Source organism: Sinocyclocheilus rhinocerous, unplaced genomic scaffold (genome assembly GCF_001515625.1).
Source record: "Sinocyclocheilus rhinocerous isolate Xijiao unplaced genomic scaffold, SAMN03320098_v1.1 scaffold395, whole genome shotgun sequence".
Classification (NCBI taxonomy): domain Eukaryota; kingdom Metazoa; phylum Chordata; class Actinopteri; order Cypriniformes; family Cyprinidae; genus Sinocyclocheilus; species Sinocyclocheilus rhinocerous.
Genome location: NW_015660890.1, coordinates 2,942,379 through 2,961,803, shown reverse-complemented (window position 1 = coordinate 2,961,803; position 19,425 = coordinate 2,942,379). Strand labels below are relative to the sequence as shown.

At 36.0% G+C, this 19,425-nt stretch overlaps 3 protein-coding genes across 4 annotated transcripts; 1 reads left to right on the top strand and 2 right to left on the bottom strand.

Annotated features, from left to right (window-relative positions):
• Positions 1-872: 872 nt before the first annotated feature.
• On the top strand, positions 873-5,895 carry LOC107725927 (adenosine deaminase CECR1-A-like). Its single transcript, XM_016535352.1, has 8 exons — positions 873-1,196; positions 1,269-1,488; positions 2,544-2,754; positions 2,839-2,966; positions 3,503-3,593; positions 3,823-3,931; positions 4,724-4,881; positions 5,247-5,895. Exons 1-8 carry the CDS (start codon positions 890-892, stop codon positions 5,484-5,486), a joined length of 1,464 nt encoding a protein of 487 aa, XP_016390838.1. The 5' UTR covers positions 873-889; the 3' UTR covers positions 5,487-5,895.
• Positions 5,896-9,999: 4,104 nt separating this feature from the next.
• Positions 10,000-14,579, bottom strand: LOC107725944 (probable polypeptide N-acetylgalactosaminyltransferase 8). Its single transcript, XM_016535379.1, has 11 exons — positions 14,381-14,579; positions 13,292-13,496; positions 13,053-13,219; positions 12,777-12,960; positions 12,135-12,332; positions 11,931-12,045; positions 11,263-11,448; positions 10,954-11,088; positions 10,743-10,838; positions 10,365-10,529; positions 10,000-10,266 (listed from the first exon to the last, which is right to left on the bottom strand). Exons 1-11 carry the CDS (start codon positions 14,571-14,573, stop codon positions 10,126-10,128), a joined length of 1,785 nt encoding a protein of 594 aa, XP_016390865.1. The 5' UTR covers positions 14,574-14,579; the 3' UTR covers positions 10,000-10,125.
• A 1,060-nt stretch (positions 14,580-15,639) lies between these two features.
• On the bottom strand, positions 15,640-18,348 carry LOC107725931 (RAD51-associated protein 1-like). Of its 2 annotated transcripts, XM_016535359.1 has the most exons (10): positions 17,970-18,348; positions 17,736-17,779; positions 17,515-17,656; positions 17,280-17,386; positions 17,120-17,197; positions 16,890-16,961; positions 16,619-16,747; positions 16,328-16,489; positions 16,109-16,246; positions 15,640-16,002 (listed from the first exon to the last, which is right to left on the bottom strand). In XM_016535359.1, exons 1-10 carry the CDS (start codon positions 17,984-17,986, stop codon positions 15,875-15,877), a joined length of 1,017 nt encoding a protein of 338 aa, XP_016390845.1. In that variant the 5' UTR covers positions 17,987-18,348; the 3' UTR covers positions 15,640-15,874. The 2 variants fall into 2 exon arrangements, with proteins under 2 accessions (XP_016390845.1, XP_016390846.1); XM_016535360.1 differs by lacking the exon at positions 17,120-17,197.
• Positions 18,349-19,425: the final 1,077 nt, after the last annotated feature.

The window sequence follows — 19,425 nt, the reverse complement described above, 5'->3', positions numbered from 1 at the left end:
CTTAATGTTGAGGTTTTCCAGATTAGATTGCTAGGAAAGTCAATTATTTGATTATTGCAAAAGCTGGGGTTCAAACTACCACCATATTAAAATATTAAGGAAATAGATCTAACATAACGTGCTGAATATTATAATAATATGATCATCACATAAAAATGCTTATAATAAATATTAATAAAATTAATGTTCCAATGAGAGTTTAAATAGACTATGAGATAAGACTATACCAAATGAACTTACAATAGATCCTTTCAAATGCTTTTCACAGAATGACTGCAAAAATATTAGTGAGTGAGAAAACAGCTCAACTATTAGTAGTAGTAGCAGAAGTAAAACTGATTTAGGTTTAAAGACTGAGGTTTGGAATAGTTTACTAAAAAATGTACATTTGCAGAAAATGTACTCACCCGCCAGCCATCCAAGAGGTAGATGAGTTTGTTTCTTCATCAGATTTGGAGAAATGTAGCATTACATCACTTACCCACCAATGGATCCTCTGCAGTGAATGGGAGTCCAAACTGCTGATAAAAACATCACAATAATCCACAAGTAATCCACACCACTCCATTCCATCAATTCATGTCTTATAAAGCAAAAAAAACGTACGTTTGTAAGAAACAAATTCATCATTAAGGCATTTTAAACCATTGCTTCTGGCTAAAATACTAGTCCATATTCCATAATAAGGTTTATACTTCAAGCTATACGTTTAGAGTTTAACTTTGAATTACTGTCTGTAATCATGTCCACTGCAACCTGAAATGTCCAGGCTCAGTGTAGGTGCAAATTACACTAAAACAACTGTGCAAAAGTATAGACAAATCCCATTTTAAAAACTAAAAAGAATGGGAATATTACTCTCTCACCATCTCAGGATCTCTGTACGAGCATGAGGAGTATGAGGAGTATGTCCAGCATGGCAGCTCTGACTGTCCTGATGTCACTGTGTATCAGAGAGTGTAATCCAATGCCAGATCCCCATCAGAGGGAGCTGATGCTGAAGCAGGACATGTCCCAGCAGGTAGGGGGCAGAGTGGAGCTCACTGCTGCTGAACGGCAACTGGATTCACTCCTGCACCTGCTGAAGCTGAAAGAAATGGCTGCTTCACCTTTCCCACCATCCAAGCACTTCTTCAAAGTCCGGCACATCGTGCAAAAAAGCCCTGTCTTCAAACTGCTACAGAAAATGCCAAAGGGTAAAAAATGGTTACTTGTATAATTGGGAAACACCTGTCCTTCAGATGATAAAATGACTGTGTCTCTTACAGGTGCTGCTCTTCACATCCACAGCTCTGCTATGGTGAGTGTGGATTGGCTGGTGATGAATGCAACGTACAGGCCTCATTGTTACATATGCTTCACGTGGGACGGGTCAGTGCAGTTCCTTTTCTCCACCAATACGCCCTTTCTGCGATGGGGATGCTCTTTTTGGAAACGCCTAGATGTGCTGAGGGCAAGTCTGAGTGACGTCACTGCCTTTGATAACAGGTGATTAAACGTATTTCAACATCAGGCATAAAATAGCTGATATTAAATAGTTGTTCACTGGTACAAACAATGACAGTGGCCATTATAGTGCATTGAAAAGCATTAATTGCTTGCAATTACCACTTGGTTGATGAATGAAGTGTGGCTTTAGTGGCCTTTTGATGTTAAGCCTCACAAAAATACCCTAAATATATTTACTGAATGAAACCCAACACTTGTTTTTAATTATTTTTAAGGTGCCGATTCCAAAAATAGTGCCTGTTTTGCTCTGGCCATCATGCATTTCGTAGCATTTTTGCTTTTGACAATCATTTGTAAAGTGAAGACGTCTTGTATTATCAGTTAATCGTCAGAAAAACTGCCACAAAGACATGATTCATATCTTCCTCTAGGCCAGGTTACAAGTACTTGTTCAATTCTCAGCTGATATGGAAGATTCTAAAGACATTGTTTTATGCCTAATTCTGATATCAAAGTTAGAATTATGGCCAGTGACAAGAAAATGCAAACATGACCCAGATGTTTTCTGCTACATCATTTTACAACATCCAAACGGGGACATACAATTACAGATTTTGTGGGGAAAAAAGCTTATTTTTAAAGTTCTTTGCATTAAATTGAGCATGTGTCTATGTGAACACATTTTCCACTACTTTGCTGATTGAAGTTACATTTGAAACATATCATGTTTGTCTTTGTTTTTTTTACATTTGATAACTGCACCAGATTTTTGAACCGGAAGAACGAAATGAAAAAATAACCACTTTTCCCTTAATAATAGACATAATGAGTGCTATTGTTGTTTTCACCGATGTGCAACCTGTCCATATATTTTAACATCTCCAAAAATGCATTTTAGGGTTTCATGACCCTTTAATGCTGATACATCCATATATAATTAAAAAATATATGAATTCTTATTGTGTTAAAAAAAAACTGAAAGTTGTATTGATGTTTTTGAACTCAGCAAATTAAAATCAAATTAGGTAATATAATGTTTGTTGTTGGTTCCAGAACTAACAAACAGAACTAATTAAACAAATTACATTTCTCAGTTTAATGCGGAATCTTACACTCTTCACGGAAGACCCGGAGATGTCTTATCCGACACAAGATGCAGTATGGGACAGGTTTGAGATGACTTTTATGGCTCTATCTGGGCTGATCACATATGCACCTGTCTTTAAGGACTATATCTACCAGGGTCTGAAGGAGCTTTACGAAGACAACATCATGTACCTGGAGCTGAGGGTCGGACAGTCCAAGGTTTGTGACTGATAGACCACATCACCATAATTAAGTGTATACGTGCTCTTAGATTAAAAATGTGTATTATATAATTATTTTTAGGCATATGAACTTGATGGCACCACCCATGACAGAGCGTGGTCTCTGGAGGTCTACAGAAACATTACTGAGCAGTTCAGAGCAAATCATCCAGATTTCATAGGATCTCGTTTAATCTTCTCTGTCCACAGGTAAAACTACATTAAATTATCTAAATAAATCAATACATTGTCTCTCTTGTCCTGTGAATAAGCTGAATACACATTTAATTTACCACTAATAATAATAATAAAACAATCTTGGGTAAATAACTTTAATTTCTGTTACTAAGGGTCATAACAGTCAGCTTTATGATTAAAATGTTCTTTTTTTACAGCCATTGAAGAATTACAGCCTTTAAACCAAATGACATTTCATACAGTGTTTTTTCCCTTTTAAAGAGCATAAGCCATGTTGGCTTATTTAATAAAGTCACTTTAATGGTTACTGTTTCTAAAAAAAGGAATGACATTTCCACTATCAAAATAAGATTTTTCTTTTTTTTCAATTATGACGCCACTAGACTAACAGGGGTGAAACTTTGGATAATAATGCTTCCTTGAAACATAAACTGGAGATGACAAAAGCAAAGACACATGCCATTAATTACTCCAGAATAAAAACACATTTGTCATTTGAATTAAACAAGATGAATTATATTGTCTGATCTGAATGCATTTTTACACAGGTCTCATAGTGTGTCTCAAGTGAAGCAGGCAGTACAAGAGGCCATTGAAATGCAGAGAAAATATCCAGACATCATTGCTGGTTTCGACCTGGTAATCTCAACAGTTCACAGTGTTGCCAGAATGCAATACTAAATACTAAACATGTTACTGTCTGCATTGTGCAAGCAATCCACAGCAATAACAAAGCCAAAATAACTGAACGATGAGTCAGATAAGTCGATTCTAAAAGGTGACGTGGCACCATAATGCTAAAAAAAAAGAAAGATGTGAAATTATATTACCACATTTAATATCTAATTTGAACAATTTATTGCTGTAGGTAGGTCGTGAAGACACTGGAAGATCAATCTGGTACTTTCGAGATGCCTTATCACGCCCTTCAGAAATAAAGACGCAACTTCCTTTCTTTTTCCATGCTGGAGAGACAGGTCAGTATATGTAGCTCACTTCATTAGTTTTTGGAGAAATTAAACGTTTGAATGCATTGAACCAACTGCTTCACAAAATCTTCATGAAGCACTCAAAACAACATTTGTTGGCCAAAATTATGTAAATGCAACTCAATACAAACATGCATAAAAAACACCTTTTACAAATCAATTGCAAATGTTTTATCAAAAGTGTAACCTATTAAATGCAATTAAGAAAACCCCAAATATAGTGTGACCATATGTCTTTTTTTCCTGGACATGTTCTGGCCGGGATTTCTAAATCGCATAAAATGTCAGGATTTTGCCTTTGTTTTCCTATTGTTTTCATACTTGCTGAAGGTAATGACTGCAAATTAGTTTAACCAATAGCATGCAGGCATTGTAAATAATCGTGCGAGAACTTTAGAGAGCACGGCAACAAAGAAACAAAGACAAACCCAGACATTTTAGGCCATTTTGTCAAAGAGGCCATAACTCACCCATGATATGGTCACCCTAATCAAAACAATTAAATATAAACTCTGTGTATCATGTGTTCTTTTATTAGCTATTAACTAATACTTTCCTTTTTATTATACAAATGTGTCACTGAAAATGTCTACAAATTTATTAAATCTTTTATCATAAACACTAGTTCATGGGTGCTAGAAACCTCTGGTTCGTAACAAATGAAAAGGTTTCGAAGCAGTGTTTTGAAAGCCCCCATCACTACACTCAATTGTTTTACAGTTACAATAACAGCTGCGTTGGATAGATTGGAATTGGCTTGCTGTGGGTGTTTATTTTTAGATTTGGATGGTACAGATGTGGACAGGAATGTGTTAGATGCTCTGCTGTTTAACACCAGCCGCATTGGACATGGTTTTGCGCTGGTTCATCATCCCCTGGCCAAGCAGCTGTCCAGGACGAGAGGAGTGGCAGTGGAGTTGTGTCCCATTTCCAATCAGGTAAGCTGTGGTGCAAAACTAGGGTGACCATAGGTCCTCTTTTTCCCTATTTCTTGGTTGGGATTTCTAAATTGCCTAAAATGTCTGGGTTTTGGCTTTGCCAAATGTCAAGAAGAAAACAAAACCTAAACCCAGACATTTATTTAGAAATCCCGGCCCGGACATGTCAAGGAAAAAGAGGATGTATGTTCACCCTTCAAAGCACACAGGCGACAGTTTGCCTCCCAAATAAAGTCCTAAATGTTATTTTTGGCTTGCTCCACCAGTGTGAATAAAACCAATAATTTGACAGACGTATCTTGAAAAGAACTGTGTCAATAATGTCATTGTGATTGGTTGAATCAACAGTGTTTCGTCTTCTCCAGGTGCTAAACCTAGTTTCGGATTTGCGAAACCATCCCGCCGCGGTACTAATGTCAGACGGTCATCCCATAGTGGTGAGCTCTGATGATCCCACCTTATTCGGGACCACAGGACTCTCTTATGATTTCTACCAGGTCTTTGTGGGTATTGGTGGGTTGAGCGCAAACCTGGGGACTCTAAAGGAGCTTGCAATGAATTCAATCAGGTGCTTAAGATTTATTTATTCACATACTTTTATTTGAAAAAAATTTTCTTTATGTAGAAGAATAATTTAAGGTTGCACTTTTCCCCTTTATTAACAGGTACAGTTCTTTGTCGCCACAACTACAGGCTAAAGCTATTACAATATGGAAGGAAAAGTGGAAAAAATTTGTGGCAGAAAATTCATAACCATGATAAACAGAAGAGGAGAGGACTGCATTTTTTATTATTACTTATCTTTTGGTAACTCAGGGGGTTGAAAATTGTATTATTTGATTGTATTATAGGTTGATAGTCTCTATGAGGTTTGTCCACAGCATTTATAACATAAATTGAGTTTCCTACATTGTATAAGTCCTGAATTACATACTGTTTACTCCAGTGCTGGTTTCTGCACTACTGAATTAAAACTTCATATTAGTTAATGTTAGTAGGACACATTGAACTATTATTTTCTAATCTTCAGAGTCTATACCTGATAATGTTTTCAGAAAGAATTTCTTGACTACAAAAAAAATTATAATAAGTCTCTTATGCTCACCAGGGATGAATTTATGTGATTAAAAATATAGTTTAAACAGTGAAATTGCGGCTTAATATTTTTATGGAAACTGTTATATATTTTTAAAGGATTCTTTGATGAAAATAAAATAAAAAAAAAAAACATTATAAATGTATTTTCTGTCACATTTGATCAATTGAATGCATCCTTGCTGAATAAAATAATTAATTTGTTTAGAAAACAAACTTTTAACTTTTGAACAGTAGAGTGTATATTTTCAGATTTCTTACAACCACTCCATAACCAAGTATATCATCAATGGGTTAAATTGTGGGAAAACAATACCATACCATCCAGACACCATTTGAATGGTATCTCTTTCTCTCCGATACATCGCTGATGTCTATGCCATGCTTCTGTGGGAGAAGACGAGAACAGGTGCACTGGTTGTTTGACTAGTTTTATGATGAGCAAACAGGTGTACAATAAGCAAACACTGACACAGTTCAAACTATATCCCTATCCACATCTAAAATGTTTGGTAGACAAATATCAAGTCAGACTGTTAAAGCATTAAATTGATGTGTCAACAAAAGAAATCATTTTCATGCGTCACTCTTAACACAAAAAATCAACACTGCTAGCACTGTCCTTACATATGTGTCCAATAGATGATAAAAGTGGATTACTTTCATGATACCTGTACTGGAATATGCCAGGTTATATGAACATTTTTCTTGTATTGATCCATCTAAACTTCTGCCACTCTCAGGGCATTTCCCTTCATGACATTGCTAAGATCAGGCATGTAGGGTTTGTGTTCCCTCTCGATGTGAGCAATTTTAGAGTAGGGTACAATCTCTAAACTTCCTCCACACAGCCACACCTGAGCCAAAACATGTGAAGGAAAAATTTAACACAGTTTACCATAGCTACTATGTAAATATATGATAATATTTAGGAGAATGATCAACACGTTTGTGAATTACCCGTATTCCTAATTCAACATTCTCTCCTCCGTACACCTCCATCCCTCCATCCAGAGTCCCAATCTCATGCACCAGAGAGCTCAGCCATAACCATAAATTTGCTTAGAATCTTTAATTCTGCTATACCAACAAAGACATTAACAGATTTCTGTTGGTGTATCCATTTAAAAATTAGTTGTCTATAATCACTTTAAATTACATTGATATAAACCTATAGTTGCTTCAATATGGTGCTAAATAATAGTGATATTAATATATATTATTATAAACAATATTGTGCATGTACATGTAAAACTGTGCATTCATTCAAAAAAGTTGCACTCAGTACTTTTGAAAAATGTTTTTTTAAAAGAGGTTTATATATATATATATATATATATATAATATATACACATACACACACAAACACACACATTTAAACGGAAGCCCAGTCATATTAACAGTGTTTCCTCAGGGGGGCAGACAGATGAAAACTACTCTCTTTATCTCAGTAATCCTCCTGCTATCTGGCCGTTGATTAAAAATCACTGACTGCAAACAGAGTGCTAAACAACTGCATTTATTTTATTAAAAAGGTCAAAAGGCCATATATATTGATTTCATGCCAACTTTAAAGAGTGCTTCGAGAGTTACGTAAAACAACAGCTAAACAGAAGTAATTAAACAGATACTAGTAACTCACCCACTGCTATTAAATGAGCCTCCAGTTTGTCCAGTTTGTTGATCAGAAGTGCGCTGTGTAATGAGAAGTTCTGTTGGATTCAGTGGAGCTATTTGTCTTGCGTTTGGATTTTCCTTCTCAACAAGCTCATACAGAGAAACACCACAGTGACAGACAAGACTGGAAACAAAGTCTTCACACAGCTTATTCTCATGATGATCAGCAAATATCACAGTTCTGAAATATTTTGAAAGATTTTCTAGATGTTTTCTTTCTTCAGATATCAGTTATTCTGTGAGGCTGTCACTGGTCCATGCTTTGGTTACAGCTCTGTGACTGTAATGTTTGCTGTCTGATCTTAACTTTCTTTATCTTGATCTTTATCAATCATGCTAGACTGAAAGGGAGGAAACAGGACACTGAATCCTGGTAGTGGTGGTGGAGTTAAACATTAAATACAACTATTTACTTTTAAAAATATCAATCATATCATTTAGGATATCATTCAGTAAAAGGAACCAGGCAGGCACCACACTACATCAACACTTAATAAATATAAACAAAAACAAGTCTAGAACTATAAAAACGATAAATTAGATATAAACTTGCTAAAATATAATTATACATTTTAAAATGTATTTTTTTCATGTCATGTGTTATTTATTAACTTTAATTTAATTTGACATTAATTTAATTATTACAGGTGACACTTACCAATAATTACTGTATGTAATAAAAATGATTTTTTTTAAATTGAAAAGGACCCAAATAAAGTTGACCAAACTATGAAAAGTCAAATATTTTACAGTGCAAAACTACAATGCACACTGTATTTATCAGTGAGACTATCAATGTGAGAACGTTCACAAAGAGTTTTATGGTTTTGAGTATTTACAATAACCTGCAGCACTGAAAAGAGATAACATTATTGAGAGTATTGTAAAATTGTTAATTTATAAAGAAACACTCTGGTTGTGCAAATAAATCATGCTTCCTGCAATTTACACCTGTCATTTTTTTTTTATTAAATAGGACCCAAATAAGTCGGCGCCAATAGCCTTATGGTTAGTGCATCGATATATAGCGCAACTGCGCTCACGGCTAAACAAGTTCGATTCCCATCTTGAGGTCCTTTGCCAATCCCCCTCATCCTAGTACTTTCCTGTCATGTCTCTACTGTCCTATCTCAACAAAATGAATAAACGCCCATAAAAAAAATAGGACCCAAATAAAGTTACCCAAACTGGGAAAAGTCCAACATATTTTAAAATGCAAAACTTCAATGCAGATCATAAATCTAATGAAGACCCAAAACAAACAAACATTTCAAACCGAGGTCTCTACCAAACCTGACAGAATCAATACCTCAAGACTTCTAGAGCTGGCCTTGAACATCCAGATTTTGAGCTCCCTGTCCAGATGCATTTGGTCACTGAGGAAGGTATTATAGCCATATTTCTGAAAGAGATCCTGAGCCTTCCTCCATTGCTTGAAGAGATTTGAGTTTGGGAACAGCTTCTTAGCTGGCTTCCTCTCATTTCTCACTTTGGGGCTTCTCCCTTCTGCAAGAATTTGTTCACCAAGTATTCAAAGTTTAAAACAACACTGCAGCAAAACTTATATCAGTAATTCACCCACTGCTATTAAATGAGCCTCCAGTTTGTCCAGCTTGAGCAGAAGAACGCTGTGTAACGAGAAGTTCAGCTGGACTTGGTAGAGCTGCTTCTCTTGCATTTAAAAATCAAGGTTTTTACAGAATAACCACTTAAACTTTGAGCTTCATCACACTTAGCCATCATATGGTTTTAGAAGTCCCAGAAAACAACAGTCTGGACATTCCACTAAATAGCTCCTTTTGTGTGAGGATGAGTAAATGATGAAAGAATCATTTTTGGTTGAACTATTGCTTTAATATACATTGACATTCTGTGACAACATGCCCCATCCTCATTCACTGTGGCTTTTAATTACTCAAGTTTTGTTTGTAGTAGAGTAATCGCATATGCTTACATAAAACTGTACTTCTAAAAAACTGAAACTGACACTTATTTCCCTGCGTAGTATGTTGAAAAGGGGGTTTATAATTGATTTAATTAAGTACACTGTAAAAAAAACTGTTATGTACACATTATGTAGACTACAAATGTGTAGGCTAATATATGTTCTCTTGCTCTTTATCAGGGGTTCCCAAATTTTTTGTCAGCCGAACCCCTTAGATGTAACATTTACTTCAAGTATCCACTGATATTTTCACCATTCTCTGATGCCGGTTAATGGTCACATGACATGCAAGTTAAATGTTTTATATTTGATTCAATTTTAACTGCAATAAGACATTATTATTATTCTCTTAATCCTCTTTGACTATAAATTTTATTTTTACTTTCATCAGCCATATAATATTTGTGTTATTTTTTAGCACCTAATATTTTTCAGTTCATAGCTTCATTCACATTTTTACCACTAACTCTTTCTGTGATGTTTCTCTAAGGATGCCATGTTCATATAAATGGATTACATATTGCATTTCATAAGTTCTGAATTACATTCTGTATCTTCCAGTGTTGGTTTCTGCAGTCCTGAAGAAAAATGCTCTTTTCATACTTTCCTGTCTGATCAGCGCTGATCTCCAGACAGCGTTTGGTTTCTCTGTTCTGTATGGCCTGTCCCTGAAAACAAACAAGAATATGATTTTTTTCCAAGCAATGTTTAGATTGTAATATACCACAGTATCCTATCAATGTTTGGGGTGTAATTATTTGCTCACCTGTTTGAAGTCCCAGTACATGTGTTTTGGTTTTTCAGTGTCTGAACACCAGGACAGCTCTGGAAACTTGCCTGAGCCGGGATCAATTAGACAGCGGTTCTTATTGTTTTTAAGGGACTGAAGGGGATGTGCAAATATCTCACCTCGTGCCGTATGATAAAATATCTGTGTGATGAGAAACTGAAGTGTGTCAAATATTCCCCAAATACAGAGTTTAAAAATGCAAGGAAAGGAAAGGAAGGGATGGGATGGGAAGGGAAGGGAAGGGAAGAGAAGAGAAGAGAAGAGAAGAGAAGAGAAGAGAAGAGAAGAGAAGAGAAGAGAAGAGAAGAGAAGAGAAGAGAAGAGAAGAGAAGAGAAGAGAAGAGAAGAGGTTACCTGAGATCCCATGAAATGACATGGATATAAAATGGGAGTGTTCTCCTCAAGTGGCCCCTTATCCAAACATAAACTTGTTTGCAGATCATTAATCAGCTGTTTTGACAGAAATAAGGACATCATATTCAATTGTCAAACCCTTCATAATTTTTCCTGTAGAACTGATCTCTCAGACTTGATCTTGATTCATATTGAACTGTATGTCACTCACCACTCCATAAGCTAATAAATTCATGGGATTTAATTGAGGATAGACATTTTCCAGATACCATTTAAATGGCTTGCAATTTAGCCTTTCTCTCAGTTTCTTTCTCTCTGATACATCGCCAATATCTATCCCATGGTTCTGTGGGAAAAGGAGAGAACAGATACACAGGATCATTTGCAGATCATAAGAGCCAGAACAATTTAACATTTCGAACCTCTTGGTTCACTTTAGAGGTCTCAAACTGAATCTGATAGAATCAACTGGCCTTGAAAATCCAGAATTAGATTTGCTGAAACTTTTAATTACATCTACCTGTATAGGAAGACCCCAGGCGATGTTCACATTTATCTTGTATTCATCCATCCAAACTTCTGCAACTCTAAGGGCATTTCTCTTCATGACATTGCTAAGATCAGGCATGTAGGGTTTGTGTTCCCTCTCGATGTGAGCAATTTTTGAGCAAGGTATAATCTCTATACTTCCTCCACACAGCCACACCTGAGCCAAAACGTGAAAGAAAAAGTCAACACTGTGCACTGAGTTTGTAATGCAGCCAAGAGGCAAAGCAGCCGTTACACATGAGATGCGCATTTTTTAGCTTGTACCACAGTTACAACAAATCAGGAAGACATTGTTCAGATATTTCAGGACAGGTTTTTGTCCTTATGTCAAATTGTTATCGTCATATTTGTTTGTTTGGTCAATGTCTTTAGGGGTTTTGGATCATTTGCTGTTGTAGGCTGTAAAGACCTTTGAAATAACTGAAAGAAATAACTTGGCAAAGTGAACTGTAATGCGGTCGACAGACCTGGAACTACTTCATAAGCTGTGCGTTTATTGAAATAATTATAATAATAATAATAGAACATTCATCAATTCATCAATTGATTCATCAATACCAAGCATTCAACAGCCCAGTGGTATAATTAGAGTTCAATATAGTATCATTTAGGAGAATGATCAACACGTTTGTGAATTACCCGTATTCCTAATTCAACATTTTCTCCTCCGTACACCTCCATCCCTCCATCCAGAGTCCCAATCTCACCAAAGAACAGACGATCAACCACGAGTATTCCCATTACAGAGGGACTCCTGGAGAACAGGCAGAGCAGAAGGATCTTTTACACTCTCATTTGGGGTGGATTCCATTATAAAATATTAAACCAACAACACACACTCACTTTCCTGGCTGTGAAGGGTCTTTTTGATCGTACCACTTCTGTGGGAATCCCACGTACATGCACCAGAGAGCCCAGTCAAAACCATGAGCAGAGGCGAAATATTTTGTCACTTGCAAGTCGTAGTAATTGACTTTATCAAACACGGGGCTCAGGACCAGCGTACGGTCAGACTGGATACGTGCAAGCAGAGGCTCCGCCCTAAAAGAGAGAAAGTACTTGAGAAACATTTCATACACCTTAATACCAATAAACCAGTTTTGATTGTAGTTAAAAATAAAATAAAGGTGGAGCATGATTATCAGCTAACTGAGCAAATGTTTAGGTTACTGACAGACAATGAAACAGTTTCACACTTCAAGTTGAAGTACTAAAATACTTAAACTAAATTCAGTATAAATAGAAATATTGCAAAAATTAATAAAAATGACAAAACACATCAAAATTATTAAATCTTGAAATTAAAATGAAAACTTTTAAAATAAATGCTAATTAAAAATATTAATAAATACTACAATAGCATATAAATAATACTCAAACAACACTGCATCGCACCAGCTATGCATATCGTTTTAAGACTCTCATATAGCTGAACAAATATTTAATTTATTGCCAAATACTGAAGTCAACTGAGCAGTTTCACACCATTTGACATGGACCTCAATGTGGGCGTCCAAAATGGCAACCACATCCCCAGTGGCAGCCTTCCACCCTGAGATTCTGGCCTGGGAAAGTCCTTTCTGCTCTGAATGGGTCACCATCTTCACCAGGCCTGGGTGCTTCTCATTGATGGAGCTGATATAAACATGTAGCTGTGTTTTCAGGTCTTCTGCAGAAGAGATACAGACAGAATTAATAGCTCATTTTGTGCACAATATGCATCTGAGACGAGGGTTGGATGGGGTTTTGAGAGAAACAAACCATTTGTGCTGTGGTCGTCCACCAGTATGATCTCTTTGAGCAGGTGGGCTGGAGTTCTGTTAATGATGCTGCAAATGGCTCTTTGAATGACAGACAGAGCCTCATCCAGATAAATCAGCACCACGCTGAGGGTGGGCAGATTGTGGGGGTATTCACGGCCAATGCATCTACAGAAATAGATGAATGCATCAAGACAGATGTTGAATTTCAGAGCGTGTCCATCAACCGCTGAAACTCACCTGTGGTCTCGAGTGTCTGGCAGCTCCCGGTCCAGAGGCAACTGGTCACTGAGGAAGGCATTATAGCCGTATTTCTGAAAGAGATCCTCAGCCTTCCTCTGGTCATCCTCAGAAAGTTCAACAGTCCATTGCTTGAAGAAGTATGAGTTTGGGAACAGCTTCTTAGCTGGCTTCTTCCCATTTCTCACTTTAAGGCTTTTCTCTTCTGCAAAAAATGTTTCATTTTACACATCACTGTGGACAAGAATCGCTTCAAATGAATACAAAGCCACCAAAATAGTGATTTAAATGTACATGTAAAACTTAAGGTGCACTCATTTTTCTAAAATTTTGAATAGTACTCTTGAAAAATGTTTTTAAAAAGATATTTAAAAATACATTCAAAAAGTGATATCAGTAGTCTAGCAACAGCTGTAATTTCCAGGGAGTGAGTTGGCAGACAGGTTGAGATCACATGACCAGATAAAAACTAATCGCTTTATCTTCATAGTGCTTTTGGCTGTTTCGATACATTAATATTGGCTGACTGTGAATGAAACGTTCAACATTTGCATCGCGCACTGAAGACTTTTGCTTTTGCATGGTTATTCATATCACAGAAAGAGCAAGTTATTTACTTCTGTAGAACAAAAAAGAGAATATTTTGAAGACTGTTCACTCTATGCCAGAGAAGATCCATTTTAGGTTATTTTATTTTCCTAATGCAAAAAATGAAATAATAATTTTAATGCATTTCTATAATCTAAAGAATGTTTTTCCACTATAAAGAATCTTTTGTGCAATGAAAAGGCTCCGTGGATAAATGTTCTTGCACCATTTATACCAATAAAGAACTTTTAATTTTAAGATTGTTGCCAACCTAACAGTTATTTACTTCCGTTGTATGGACCCAAAAATTGTCAAGGTTTTTTCAAAATTATGGTTCACAGAAAAAAGTTGATGAACAGAAAAATTATGAACCACAAGAAAATAAATAGGGTCAATTATGATTTCATGCCAACTTTAAAGTTTGCTTAAAGAGTAAAACAACTGTTGTTGTTGTTTTTTTAAATCCAATTCAACTGCTAAAAAGATTTTACATCAACTCACCCACTGCTATTAAATGAGCCTCCAGTTTGTCCAGCTTGGTAAGAAGAAGTGCGCTGTGTAACGATAAGTTCTTTTGGACTTGGTGGAGCTGCTTCTCTTGAGTTTGGATTTCCCACTTGACAGAGCTCATATAGAGAAACACCACAGCAACAGACAAGACTGGAAACAAAGTCTTCACACAGCTTATTCTCATGATGATCGGAACAGCAAAGGTCACAGAAGGAGATGTTTTCTAGATGTTTTCCGTCTTCAGGAGTTACTCTGTGAGGCTGGTACTGGTTCACATTGTACGCTTCAAGCATTTGTGAAACTAATGCTTGCTGAGTGTTTGTGATACTAATGTTGGTCACATTAATCAATATTGGGAGGGAGAAAACCAGGACACTGAATCCTGGTTAAACACTGGGTACGACTTTTCACAGTCCATCAACATAACATAACAATCAATATAAACCAAAACAGGTCTGTAGATTTTTGACTGCAAGCTGAATAGAACTATAAAAATGATAAATTAAAAATAAAGTTGCTGAAATATCCAATTGATATAAAAATGTTCAAATGTAAACATTAAAACATTGAAATTGGTTTTAAAATGTTAACATTAAAGTTTATCATGTCATGTTAATTTATGAATTACAGGTGACACTTGTTATACCAATAATTACTGTATGTAATAAAAATGATTTTTAAAATTTAATAAACAAGTTACACAGGCCATTTAACATAAGATTTTTGTTTGCAGTTACTCTGAAAACGAAGTGCTGGTGAACTGGTTTTCAGCTTTATTTGCATAGTGCTTTCACAATACATATTGTTCAAAAGTAGCTTTACAAAAACTAAGCTCCACCCCAGATGACTGTGGCGAGGAAAATCTCCTCTTGTTCTCCTCTCCTCCACACATGCTTCTTTTTAACCACTAGAGGGAGGCATGGCTTGAGCATTAACTGAGGGAATACATCCTATGCTTGAAAGGGACTTTGATGCAACACATTAACTTGGAGCAAATATAAGATGTTTTCACTACCTAAATGCAAAGTGGTTCATATTTCATTAGATTACAAAACATCTTTGCTTAACCCTTATGTTGTGTTCTGATCACTTTTCCCCAAAATGCTAGTTAATGCTTATTGTATTGGACTAAATCTTAATGACTTTGCTCACACAGGGTGTAACAACTTTTCAAATTTTTTTGAAAATGTTGTACTTTTTTCGTAGAAAAACTGATTTTAGCATATTTAGCATATCTTTATTCATCAAAAAGTGCATATTTACAAAGCTAAACCACACCATAAAAAGACGTTAAAAATATTTAAAGCACAACTAAAAAGTTGTAACATATTACTACATATTATTGTAAGCGAGGGATGAAAGGTCTTAAATTCTGGACAAATTTCAGTAAAAAATATCCATTCCTTCTTACCATTTTATTCCTGCCCCATGCACTACGAGTTCCCAAAAGTCATTGTAAAGCTTTCGAATTTAAAACAAGTCTGTTTAGTTCGCAGCAGCATTAGGGTGAAGGGGTTTGACTCGAGCCATACGGGAAAGTCCTAAACGCAGCCCCTGTCCTGGAGACTTCACATGTGCATTCTGAGACGCACCGGGACTCCGGCCAAGCAGACCTGGAGATGGAGTTAGAAAGAGTTTACAAAAGGACACTTTTCTGTTGTGGGCTGTTCTGGTGAAAATTCACAACTGCACAGTGATGATTTGTGCCTTTAGTCTCACCAGGGGGATTCCACTTAGGCAGTCTGGCTCCTGCAGGACTGGAGCAGACTGCAGGTTTAGAGAGAAGCGGAGTAGTGGGCGTCTTCTTCAGTCCAGACACAGGAGCAGCAGGACTCCGACAGATCGCTGGGCTGGGAGCTGTCAGACAAAGAGAAATGTTAGCGTAGTTGATATGGTCTTTTGCCAGACTGTAAAATTTAAAAACAGAAAAAAATTTACCTGAGCCTTTGGCTTTTGAGGCTTTCGTTGGCTTTTTGTCTTTCTTTTCTGTCTTGTTCTTTGCAGCTGGTGGGGCCTTTTCTGTCTTCTGTTTCTTTTTCACAGTGAATGTCTCGTCTTCGCTCTCATCTTCTTCCGTAAAGTCTGCATCACTTTCTGAATCTGCAACAGGAACAAGCTTAAACATGGCTACATTTCGTATCTGAAGTACTGAAGTATTAAGCTTCATCATGTAAACACTGAAAACGTTCCAGCCCCATAATAACTATGAGCGCGAAGGTCCTCAGATACCTGGTGTGTTCTGAGGCTGGTAGTCCTCATCGTCTCTGTTGTCCTTCAGTGGTTTTCTCTGCTCCTCTGAGGTTTCCTTCTGTTTAGAAACACTGGTAGGGGAGGCATCTATGCTGATCAGATTCAGCCCTGAAAACAGAACAGTAATAAACACAGAAATCACATATTTTAACATAACGTAACATTCATAAAACTCTTGTTTGTTTTTTTATATCAGCTTCATAGTGTTCTCAAAAATTTTCAAATTTCAAAGTCAGAATTTTGTAGTTACCTAAACTTCTGCCATCAATGCTACAACTGGACAGCACAGGAGGAGAATCTGGATGAGGCTGATCTTCCCTGACTGTACAAAATCAAGGGAGTTTTGTTTTGTTTAGAGGTTGTTGCATGCAAATGTCAAATAAAGCTCCATAAATATGTACTTAGAATCTGTAAAAATAGTCAAAGAAAAAATAAACAGTTTGTCACCCTGTAAAAAACAAAATAATTATTCATTATTACCTAAACGGCTGCCCTCAGCGCTGCAGTGTATTAGAATAGGTGGTGAACACTGAGGAGGCTGAGAACGGTCATGTTCATCTGCAGTAAATAACAGTAAGATATAGCTTTTCACTTCCTGAATGAACTCCATGATGCTTTATTATAGTAGTAGTACATTCACCTGTTTTGGTTGTAGGCTCTCCATCTTGTGTTCTTGAAGAGTCCAGCAATGATAATGATAGAGCTGTCTCCAAATCGCTTTCATAAAGTGTGTTCTCCAGAGACGCCCTGAAACAACACAATGGTGCCATTAAATATTTGTATACACAGTGGTCCATGTGGAGATACTATAATTATTAGTAATAAAATGTGTTTTGAAGAAAAAAAGAAAAAAAAGTCAAATAGTTTTTTGTAACCTCTCCCTGCTTCCTGAGCTGGTGAGATCAACAACTTCCTTTGGAGAGGCACTTGTAGTTTTGAGGTTTCTCTCAGAATCAGGGTCTTTTATGGCCGTTCGAGCTTTTTTGGGAGGAGGTTTTACACAGGCAAAATCCTTATCTGTCAGATAAATCGTGTAAACATGTTTATAGGTCTAACTAGCTTTAGTTCTGAGCATTTTGAAGTAATAATGTCTCACCATCATCGTCTTGGAAGTCTGTGTAGTTGACAGCTTTCTTATTTCTGATGACAGGTAGAAAACAGATTACATCAAACAAGACACTGATATTCCACATTTCTGAACTCACGGTGATTGTTTATGAAAATATCAGGACATTAAATGCCAAAGACAAACAACTGTCAAGCACATATAGAAAGTGACATGACAACCATAATCTAAGGTATATTGGGGAAAAAAAACATTCATACGAACCTGGATGGTCGGTCCATTCTTTAGATCAAAACGTGAAACTAAAATGTCACGTTATGCCCCGTGAATATAAGTTATATTCAAACACTGACACCGCCGCTGTTTTAACGTTTTGTAGCTACTGAACGTTATGCTGCAAAACAACCCGCAATCAAGATAATTGTATGTTTAAAAACATAATGGTCAATTAGAAAGTCTGTCGTTGTTTTGTTGCGAGGTCACTCACGCAACCCGCCTGAAAACAAACGACGGAAATCTATCTGAATACACCAATTTGCAATTCAATACAATCTTTTCTAACGTTGTGACTCCAGTTTTACACTAGGTAATTGATAAAATATAGAAATATTTTTCTAAATATTATATGTATGTTAAACTTCGACGAAACTTCTACCTGGTACAAGCTTTTTGTGCGTTTTATAGAAATCTCGAATCTGCGGATGTAGTTCTGAATGGCTAAGCGTGGACGCGGGAATACTTCACACATTTATAAATTAAAATATTTTGTTTTATGTTGGTACACCGATGTAAATAGTTGTTAGTTATTTCTGTAAACATTTTCTGTCAATTTTGTTTTTCTAACAACATACACTTAAGTCGTTAAGAAATACTTAGAAGAATACTTTGGCATAAATAAATAAATAAATAAATAAATAAAATGTAGGAGGTAATGAAAAATATAGTCTTTTGAAATATTGTAAACAGATTTATTTATTTTTTTCTTCTTATTGCAAGACCTATAAGCTAAATCAAACTACGTTAACATTTTACATGAGAAACTGTAAAATGTGTTTAACATTTTGCCAATGATACAAGAATATCAGATTCACTATAGGCAAGACACTAGCACTGGAAAATTTTGAGGTTTTGGGCTTTGCTTCCATAACATGACTTTTTTTTCAGACTAATGGAATATGAAATCATTCAAAATTGATCATTTAACGGGTTGTTACATGATATTTGCATTTGTTATTTGTATTTCAATTGCAATGAATATCTTTAAATGCCATTTTCTCACAAATCCTCTTCTCACCTTTCTTTATTCTGGGTGTTTTTACAGAGGAGTTTGTTTGTAGGCTATTTCACCTGATTTATTTAACATTTTTCGATTTTGATTTATGGTGTGATAAGAAGAGATATCATTAAACCCTAAAACTAAAAACCCTTAACTCTAATAAGAAAAAACGGCTTTTGAACCTGATTTTATCCAATTTTTTATATTTTTCTTCTGGTAATGTGTGCGCATTTAATAAGACAATGCATCATTTGCATACAGTGTTGGGAAGGTTACTTTGCAAATGTAGTAACACAGATCACAAGTTACCCTATTTAAAACGTAATAAGTAGTGTAACTATTTCATTTTATTAAAGCAGTGTAACTGATTACATTTGATTACTCTTTGATTAGTTTTCTATTTGTAACGAATGTTTTCAACTGTTAATCAGTTAATCAACTCTC

Bases quoted from the DNA above. Each gene is read 5' to 3' on its own strand.
- LOC107725927 (XM_016535352.1), top strand. From the start codon at position 890: ATGAGGAGTATGAGGAGTATGTCCAGCATGGCAGCTCTGACTGTCCTG. The intron at 2,755-2,838 runs GTTTGTGACTGA...AATTATTTTTAG, and splicing joins TGAGGGTCGGACAGTCCAAG to GCATATGAACTTGATGGCAC. The intron at 3,932-4,723 runs GTCAGTATATGT...GTTTATTTTTAG, and splicing joins TTTCCATGCTGGAGAGACAG to ATTTGGATGGTACAGATGTG.
- LOC107725944 (XM_016535379.1), bottom strand. From the start codon at position 14,573: ATGAGAATAAGCTGTGTGAAGACTTTGTTTCCAGTCTTGTCTGTTGCT. The intron at 13,497-14,380 runs GTGAGTTGATGT...CATTTTTTGCAG, and splicing joins GGCTCATTTAATAGCAGTGG to AAGAGAAAAGCCTTAAAGTG. The intron at 10,839-10,953 runs GTGAGTGACATA...CTGTCAAAACAG, and splicing joins ATTTATTAGCTTATGGAGTG to CTGATTAATGATCTGCAAAC.
- LOC107725931 (XM_016535359.1), bottom strand. The intron at 17,657-17,735 runs GTGAGACATTAT...TTTATCTGACAG, and splicing joins AGACTTCCAAGACGATGATG to ATAAGGATTTTGCCTGTGTA. The intron at 17,198-17,279 runs GTGAATGTACTA...TATTTACTGCAG, and splicing joins AGAGCCTACAACCAAAACAG to ATGAACATGACCGTTCTCAG.